The sequence below is a fragment of the Triticum aestivum genome, chromosome 1B, assembly GCF_018294505.1.
Source record: "Triticum aestivum cultivar Chinese Spring chromosome 1B, IWGSC CS RefSeq v2.1, whole genome shotgun sequence".
Taxonomy (NCBI): domain Eukaryota; kingdom Viridiplantae; phylum Streptophyta; class Magnoliopsida; order Poales; family Poaceae; genus Triticum; species Triticum aestivum.
The window spans coordinates 676,491,597-676,501,634 of NC_057795.1; the positions used below are offsets into that span (position 1 = coordinate 676,491,597).

At 48.2% G+C, this 10,038-nt stretch overlaps 1 protein-coding gene across 1 annotated transcript; it reads right to left on the reverse strand.

Annotated features, from left to right (window-relative positions):
- Positions 1–8,318: 8,318 nt before the first annotated feature.
- LOC123100026 (protein RADIALIS-like 3) lies at positions 8,319–9,268 on the reverse strand. The gene is made up of 2 exons (XM_044522028.1): positions 8,912–9,268; positions 8,319–8,705 (listed from the first exon to the last, which is right to left on the reverse strand). Exons 1-2 carry the CDS (start codon positions 9,187–9,189, stop codon positions 8,684–8,686), a joined length of 300 nt encoding a protein of 99 aa, XP_044377963.1. The 5' UTR covers positions 9,190–9,268; the 3' UTR covers positions 8,319–8,683.
- Positions 9,269–10,038: the final 770 nt, after the last annotated feature.

The window sequence follows — 10,038 nt, forward strand, 5'->3', positions numbered from 1 at the left end:
ATGGACAATGTCGCCTGGTCAATTTCTATTCCCGGTGAATTTCATCTGCTCTAAGTTTGCTCTATTTAGTACCCCTTTTGTTCCAAAATATAGTGCATAGAGATTTTCCCCCCTAGATGTTCTTTCTAAACTTTCATCAATTTTATGGAGAAATTTACTATATCAATATAAAATACAAAATAAATATCCTTAGATGCATCACAAAAATATGCTTATGTAATCTTATTTATTTCATAATATTGATAGTTCATATTTCTTATTTAATTTTGTCAAAGTTTACGAAGTTCGACTTCAGAAAAAGTGCACTATGCTTTTCTCGAATGGAGAGAGTACTATATTTTTGTTGCAGATAGTATAATTCATATTTACCTAAGGAGTACTTTAATTTACACATGGGAGAAGGAGACCAACCGTCCTATACCATTTAATCTGTACTGTAATGGCTAATATTTCCATAATAATTAAGTATACATATGAGCAAGCATCGGTCGACTCTTTCTTCCAGTGATGAAAACATCGGCACACACATTAGTGAGAATAACATCTCTTAATAGTATCATGTACTCTGTACTGGCTAATATTACCAAACTAGATGATACCCCGCGCGTTGCTGCGGGAATTAGTAGCATTGTATAGGAGAAGTACTTATTGAATCAGTAAATAGCGAAGCATGATTTTTTGATCGATAACTGCATTGGTAAGGGTTGGTGTGCTGATATATTCAAAAGAAGCATTGATCATTAAGCTTAATTAATGGAAATGTTCATATCATTCTTACCTTGGTACTCCCTATGTAAAGAAATATAAGAGCGTTTAGATCACTAAAGCAATGATCTTAATGCTCTTAAATTTCTTTACAGAGGAAGTAGTTCTTTATTTAGTAACAACTTGTACCAAGAAATTTAGGATGCCACTCTTAATCATAGTTTGTTGTTGGATAAGTTAATATCACTCGGTGCACTCTGTGGCTACAATTACAAACGAAGCTCTCACTCCCATAATACACATGTAGACTGTATCGTCATATAGATATCAATCATGATCTGCCGGTTCATAATTAGGGTAAATAATACACCCTCCGTCCTAAAATAAGTGACTCAACTTTTTACTAACTTTAGTACAAAGTTGGTACAAAGTTGAGTCACGTATTTTGGGACGGAGGGAGTATTACCTGATTCCTGAACTGTGATGTGCATAAGTAAAAGTAAAAAATATGAAACAAAAATTGAGCTGCCGTAGTTCTAATCTATGCTTATCACTGTCCTTGTAATCATTAATTTACTTGTATACCAGAGGAAGGTTATCTTGTAATAGAGTAGGGTAACATAACATGAGGCAATTTCCTGAATATATTCAGAATCCTCTTGAATAAACTTCCTGGAACACATTATTTCTGAAAAAAAAAACAGATAGATTTTAAGAATGAGTACATCATATATAACTCAACCACAACGGCAACACTCAATTATATTAAAAGGAACCACCATGTATGGATGGAAAGAGTGATATAGGCATGCACGCTCTTGCATTTTTACATATACAGAAGGAAATATAACAAACATCATATCATCAAAAATAGCAATAAATAAAGTACCGGATATATTTGGTCGGCTCGCTCCCCAGCTGAAGCCTGCAGGACCTCAGTTCGCCAAAAAAAGGCAACCATCGCCGTAGTAGAAAGTCACTGCTCGTAGTACAAAGATTTCAGTCTACAGGCTGAAGAAGAGGCAAAGGTGTATCAGTCTCTTGAGACCAGACGTTCGTCCACCGCCTCGCCTTCCCATTAAATCCAAAAGATAAGAAACAGGCCAACAATGGCATTCATCATGCCACAGGAGATTGTACTTCTGATGAGCTAGCCCATAACGTCACACATCCTCGAAGAGCAGGAAAAAAAAATCCCAGATCATACTTTGAAACCAGCACATTACAATGAACATGGAAATCCTCTTGATGCAGATTAGATGAACTAAAATCAAAATCCCACCCTCTTATCAGTAAGGCATTATCACCTGTGAATCACATCAGATCCAAATTACTGAAATCGGCAAAACGAATGAAAAATAATATAACTAAAGAAAAATCTTATCCGCTGGCGCCCGAGGCGGTGCCGTCTGCAGAGTAGCGGCATGGTTCAGACGCATGTGCTGCACTCCTGCTCCTCTCATATGCCAATCTCTGCACATCCGACGACGATCGACGGCAAAGAATCTCCATCCTTGCCGATCGGTTGCAGCGGCAGGAGGCGGCGGCGGTCCTGCGCCAGACCTGGCTGGGGTTGCCTTACCTCGCACGGCATGCCGGGACTGGGATACAGGAGCGCCGTGATCTGGCCGACACGCCTGGATAGGGAGGGGGGTTGGAGACGCCCGCCTGCACGTCCGGCGACGATCGGTGGCAGCCGAAGGAGGCGGCGGCGGTCCTGCAGCAGACCTAGCTTGGGTCGCCTTACCTCGCACGGGCATGCAGATATATAGCAACACCATGATCTGGCCGACACGCCTGGGCACGGGGGAAGAGGGGAATGCTGGATGCACGCCCGTCAACGGTCAGAGGCAGAGAAGCTCCATCCTAGTCGATCAGCACTGATGGAAGGAGGCGGCAGCGGTCCTGCGCCAAACCTGGCCGAGGCTGCCTTACCTCGCGCGACCTGCTGGGATACATGAGATGTGTGATGCCGTGTGTCGCTAATATTCCTCGCCTTCCCCCGTCCCTTTCATGTTTCTTTCTGGTGGGGAGATCGAGAGTCACGGGGAGAAGCAGAGAAGATCGAGAGCCAGTGGGGAGATCCAGAGTCTGGGCAATTAGGGCATGTACAATGCATAGCCTCAAGGTGATGCCTCGCATGTCATGTAGGATCGGATATGACGTAAAATAGGTTCGGATAGGGAAGCGGGATTCTCTCCAGGAGGCGGGTGCTTGAAGAGAAAAAGTGTGGTCCGGTGACAAAAGCTGAAAAGATTGAAGTGAAAAATAGAGATGCATGTGTACTAAAGTCTTTATTTTCTATTTCTTAATAAGGCCCAGTAGTGATAGCTTGCATTGGGGAGAAAAAAAAATGTAAGTGCCTCAAATTACTTTTTATCATGAGGCATATATATCCATATGCCACCTTTGTACATGCCCTTAACCCAAGAGAATCGTGAAGGGTTGAAAGACTTGTCCGTTAGCAGGTGTGCTTAGGGCATCAGCCAATGGACTTTACCGAGAAGACAGAACGGAACAGATGATGTGGCATCATGCAGACGAGCAGTTGCTGATGATGTGGCGAGACTGCTGATGTGGACGGGCTGCATGTGAAGAGAAATACCTTAGTGGGGACCAACTATTTAAGTATTATAGATAACAATTAGGTATTCATATCAACATGCATCGGTTGTCTGAGACTTCTTTTTTTGTCAATGCCTCTTTAATAGTATCTCTGTCATCAGTGGGGATAACATCAACACACACATTTTTGATGCGATTCCCCAAAAATGGTCCTTCTGAAGTGTATCTGGTCAAGTCCTTTCCCCAGAACATCAGCTACTGGAGCATATATTATATAATCTATGGCAATTGTGTTGAAGTGATTTATCTCCCAACCACCAATCTTCCCGAAATTTAACATTTTTCCCACCGCCCACAATAAATTTGCATAGATGGTTTTCGAATTTAAGCAAACCCTTCCAAAATTTAGAAGCACCTTGTCTAGATTTTCCAGTAAGGCATCTATTTCTTGGATATTTTTATTACAATTTTTGCCAAAGACCCTCTGAATTGTGTTTCTTCAGATTGGATTCTTCCGATCTACGCTACTCTTCTTCGGCGGCGGTTGTTGTTCTGTTGTGCTGGTCCTATGGGGCCTTATCACGACGACTTCTCGACTGTCTACTACAACAAGTTTTTCCCGGCTCCGGAGAGGGAGAGGCGATGACGGCGGCACGCCTTCGGCTCGCTTCAGTGTTTGTAGTCATTGCTAGGTGGTCTATGGACTTGGATGTAATTTTTATTATTTTTGGTGTTCGTTGTATTCCCATGATTGAAGTGAATAGATTGGAAGTTTTCTCGCAAAAAAAAAGATGGACATTTTTTCACATTTACATAATTTTTTCACAGTAAATATATATACTTAACAAAAAGTAGAACATGCAATTGTTTAGGCAAAACCCTTTCAAATACAAAATTATGATTTTTTGTGCCAGCCCATTTAGCAGTCTTGTGCTTTATTGGGCCTGTCGTGGAATAGGAGCTCCCATACCGATATACATGTGAGATCAGCCACTCAGCGAATATCGGCACACTATTATAAAATGCTACACTTAAGTACAACTTTCTTGCCCCTCAAAAGCACAATTTTCTATACCTAAAAGAAAGTACAGTTTGCTTATGGGGAGTGTTTACAGACGGATGTGGAGGCTGGTTGTAGGATCCTGGTAGAATAATTTAAGCAGCACTTACAGTTAGAAGAGAACGTCAGAAACAGACCATGTATCGTCACTGCGTTATAGGGAAAATTTTCTATAGCATTATTGGTTTGCGAGGGACAATTTTACAGAAAAAGGATTTCGTCCCGCTTTATATATAAAACACCAATCAACAAGCACCCAGTACAGAAACACGTCACCGCAACACAAGCACACACCCAGGACAAGATACATAAACACTAAGCGCAGCAACACCACTCCTAGCACTACCACCACAAAGAGATGAAGCTACATATGACGAACAATGTGCTTCAAGGCGGCGCCTTCAAGAAGGGGACGACAGCGGAACGCCGCCACCGCCTGATCCAAGGATCAGAGTTTCCCCTGGAGCCGCATGACGGGCAATGAGAGCCGCGACGACGCTTTCAAGAAGGGAACAATCTTCGCCGCCGCCGGTCCGTCCGAAGATAGAACAGGTTTTCACCTCGGCCAACGCTCACAGCCACTGAACGCCACACCCCGGCAACCACGCCGCCCACACGGCCATGGTAACCGAGCAGCGCCAAGGCCCGGGCTCCGCCCAAGAGCACCGCGCTACCACCACCCGGGCCGCCGCCCCGGCATCCAAGACCTTGACACCACCTCACCTGAGATCTGCCGCAACCCCAACGGAAGAGACGAGCGGAAAGGTCCCACCTTTCGCACCCCTGGACGACCCACAGCATCGAGACCCCAATAGGCCGGCCAGAACTGGCATCCACTGACCCGTCCTGCTGCCCCGAGCGTGAGACGAGCTCGCTCCTGTAGCACCGAGAGGGGAACGAGATCAGTCCTGCTGCACCGTTCACGAGACGAGCTCGGTCCGGCTACACCGTGCGTGAGAGGAGCTCGGTCCTGCAACACCTGGCGCGAGACGAGCGATGGACCGCAGCTGGGAGAGGACCAGCCCTCTGATGAGAGTAGCGCCCGGGCGACGAGGAAATGGATCGAAGGTCGAGACGGTCCACACGCAGACGAGCCGATGCCAGAGAAGCCGGCCGCAGCCGCGTGCAGATCCGTCGAGCCACCGTGAAGCGCCACGACACCGGGAGGCCACCCGACGGACCTCCCCATGCCGCCGCCCACGGCCAGAGCAGCGGCCACGCCCGGCCGCTGCCCAAACCGTGTCGCTCGGCGAACTCCAAGCGCCGGAGCCGCCGGGCTTGCACCACCGGAGCCACGCGCCTTGCTACCCCCTCCCGGAGACCACGCCACCACCACCTGCGTTGACCGCACGGGCGCCACCGCAACCACCACCAGATCTGCAGCCCCTACGCCCGTACAGCCACGCCCCGCCACGAGCGCACCAGCCGGCACGCCTCACCATGCTGGAGGCCGGCCTAGTCTAGCCGGACACCGTCCCCAGCCCGCGCCGCCGCGGCCCGTGGCCCTTGCGCCGGGATTTGACGAGGAAGCCCCGAAGAAGCCAGCACCTCGCCCTCCCCACGCACAAGCCCGCGCCACCAGAACCACGCAGCCGCCGCCGCTCCGCCGCACGGCCGACCACCGGCGTGCCGCCCGGGTCGCCACCGTGCCGTCCCGCGCGAACGACGCGCTCCTCTCCGTGGCCCTGCGTCACGCACCGCCGGAAGCCAAGGAAGAAGGGAAGAAGGCCCCGCCGCCACCGACGCCAGCCGGGCTTCACCCGGCGGCGCCCTCAGGCGGCGGCAGGGGGAGGAAGGGTTGGTAAAGGGCTGCTGGCCGATGGCGGCTAGGGTTCGCCCTGCCGCCCGCGAGAGGGGCACGAGCGAGAGCCTTCCCTTTACTTTTACAATAATAGCAGAGGAACTGGGGCCATTGCGCTTGCGGACCTCGACCCCAGACGGGAGCCGCCCGCGGATCCATTGCCACATGAAGATCCGGATCTTCAGGAGCAGAAGAATGGGCCACACCGCCAGGAGGGGGGCGGGGCGGAGGAGGGGGCAATGGCCGAGTAGAGGGATTTGGTGGAGAATTGGCCCGAGGGCTCAAGACGCCACCTGAACTCATCCGAGCTTGCATCGACAGCCGGCTTGTGGAGAGCAATGCATTCGAGAAGTTCCTGCCAAGCGGCAGCTTCCGGAGGCCCAAATGGCCTCCGGAACGCGAGGCGCCCTAAGTCAATAAGGGCCCGTTCCATGGAGATCGCCGGGACGACAGCGATGGAGAAGAGGTCGGGGAAGCGAGCCGCAAAAGGGGTATCTCCCGCCAAACGGTCAAACCAGAACATAGTCGCTGATCCCGATCCGACCGGAATGGACATCCCAATGCGGAGGACGGGAAGCAGCTAGATGACTGATTGCCAGAACTGAGATCCACCAGACTGTTGGCAGAAAGCCAGAGGCTGGCCACGCAGGTATTTATTCCTGATGATATCAAGCCATAGCCCGTCGTTCCCTTGCGAGATGCGCCACAGCCAGCAGGAGAGGAGGGCGATATTCATGCGCTTGGCGCACATGATACCGAGGCTGCCTTGCTCCCGAGGCTTGCAAATGTCAGGCCAGCTAACCATATGATATTTCTGCTTGTTATGGTCCCCAGCCCAATAGAACCGGGATTGGATCTTAACGATCTCATGGTGGAGGGTCTCGTGAAGGCTGTAGAAGCTCATGAGGAACAAGAGGAGACTGGAGAGCGAGGAGTTGATGAGGATAGTCCGGGCCGCCTTCGACAGCCACCGACCCTGCCAAGGCTCGATGCGTGTTTGCAGCTTGGCCACCGTCGGGCGCAAGTCAGCGACGTTAAGTCTCGAGTCGCTAATGGGCGTCCCCAGGTAGGTAGTGGGCAAGGAGCCGAGGCGACAATTCAGGCGGTTGGCAATGTCGAGGGCCTCCGCCGGAGAGTATCTCATCACCATCACATCACTCTTATCAAAGTTAATCTTGAGGCCAGACATTTGCTGGAAGCAGAGAAGGAGGAATTTAAGGTTAGCGATGTCTGTAACAGAGCCTTCGACCATAATAGTGGTGTCGTCGGCGTACTGGACCAGGGAAATGTCGGAGCCGCCGGCCAAGTGGGGGTTTAATCCCACGAATATGGCCAGCAGTCTTAGCCTTATCCAGGATGGTTGCAAGCGCGTCCACCACCATATTGAACAAGAACGGGGAGAAAGGATCGCCTTGCCTCACCCCGCAAAAAGTGGGGAAGTAAGGGCCAATCTCCCCATTGATGTTCACGGCAGTGCGACCACAAGAGACCATCTGCATAACCCTAGTAACCCAACGGTCATCGAAACCTTTCCGGGGTAGAACTTCCCGAAGGAAGGGCCAGCTAACAGTGTCATAGGCCTTATGGAAATCGATCTTCAAAAAGACCGCCTTGAGGTGTTTGGAGCGGACCTCATGGAGGACTTCATGAAGGACTAGCACCCCATCCAGAATATATCGACCTTGGATGAAGGCCGATTGGTTGGGGTGGGTAATATGATCTGCGAGCAGGGTCATTCTATTGGCGTACCCTTTTGCCAGGATCCTAAAGATCACATTTATCACTGCCTGGTCTATTTCTATTTTCGATAGACTTCACGCGGTGTAAGTTAGCATTTAATACACCTTTCTGTCCAAAATATAGAGCATAGAATTTTTTCCATAGATGTCAATCTTTGTAAAATTTAATCAGACTTCACCCGCAGAAAAAAAAATCAAACTGATGGAGAAATTTACTGCATCTACAATACAAAATAAATATCCTTAGATCCATCATAAAATATGTTTTCTAATTTTATTTATTTGATGTTATTGATACTTTTATTTAATTTAGTCAAAGTTTATGGAATTTGACTTCAGAAGAAAAAAATGCACTACACTTTTCGAATGGAGGGAGTACTGTATTTTTGTTGCAGACCATATAATGTACATTTACATAAGGAAAACTGCGATTTACAAACAGGAGAAGGAGACAGACCATCCTATAACATGTAATATGTACTGTACTAGCTACTATTGCCAAATACTCCCTCCGTCCCAAAATTCTTGTCTTAAATTTTTCTAAATACGGATGTATCAAGTCACGTTTTAGTGTTAGATACATCCGTATCTAGACTAATCTAAGACAAGAATTTTGGGACGGAGGGAGTAATAATTATGTATACATATGAACATGCATCGGTCGACTCTTTCTTCTAGCTAGCAGCCTTGCATATACAGTTGCATGCACGCCATGACTTGCATGCATATCATATCATATCATAGGATATCCCCATCCATGCTGGCCAGCACGCACATATATGCTTCATATCCATGTACCTACCAGCTATCTCGCTAGATCTTCAAGTGCTTCAGCCTGCATACATGAATTAGTTAACAACCTGAATTCATTCCGAGAAGAATCAATGTCATCAACAAGCTAGCTATTAACATCACTAAAATATAAGAGTGTTTAGATCACTAAAATAGTTATCTAAACATTCTTATATTAGTTTACGGAGGGAGTACCTATTAATTCGATAAGCACGCCCGAAGAGGATACCAAAGGAGAGGGGTACAAACCTGTCGGCCTCGTAGCCAACGTTGGGGCCGGGGCAGGGGGGACGGTAGGCGGGGAAGGGCACCTTGCCGGCCTCGATGTTGGCGACATCGTGGACGAGCAGCTCGTAGTAGCGCCTCACGTCATCAGCCGACTTGCCGCCGCCAACGGCGCGGGCAACGTTGTGCCAGCGGTCGGGCGTGTCCCTGTCGTGCACTGCCAGCACTTGCTCGAACAGCTTGTTCTGTTTCGGCGTCCACCCCGCCGCCCTCCCGGCCGCGCTCATGGATAGCGACGCCATTGATCCGTCGAGTGATGAGTGATGAGTTGAGGAATGCTATAGTTGAATGCCGGTGATGTGACCTATAGTTGAATGCCGGTGAGATTGTTGAGGAATGAGTTGGAAGTTTGTGAGTAGCGGTGCCACTTATAGGCGGTCAGGCAGGAGTCGACGAGGATTGCATGATCGGTCTGGGGGCGGGAGATGGGAATAATATGTACAGTATATGGAGCATAAGGTCAAAACTGAGGGAGCTGGAGTGGAAAAAACAAGGGGAACAAGGGGGAGAATCATCAGCCGGCCACTACGAGAGGAGAGAGGAGGAACCAACATTTTTGTCCCCGGGAAGTGGGGGATCTAACTTTGTTTATCTCTTTGGCCCAGTTGCATTGCATCTGTGCTCGATCTTCTCCTGCTCAAAGATTCAAAGCATGCGAAATTGTAAATATTTATATGCGCAAGGAAATGCACCCTCATGATTAAGCATATTTACACCGCAAATGTGTCGATTGATATCTTCTAAGAAAAAAACTACTCCCTCCGATCTGAACTTCGTATTTGTGTGAAATATTCAGAAAGGATAACATCAAGCAATACATAAATTAGATAATTACTGCTTGTAAAGGAGCTAGTTAGAAAATTATTTTAAAAGAATCATGTTGCTATCTTCAAATAGCTTGTTGCAGAGATTGGATTCTAACGTCAGAAAACGGGTGTGTGTTGGCCATACGATCCAGGAGCTAGAATATATATCTTGCTTTTTGGATGAGAGAATATTATCAAGAAATCTAGCTCCAACCTGTTTGTGTGACTCTACCTATACCAAAAAGAAATGTCTTTTTATATTCCGATGGAAAGAAAGAAAAACTG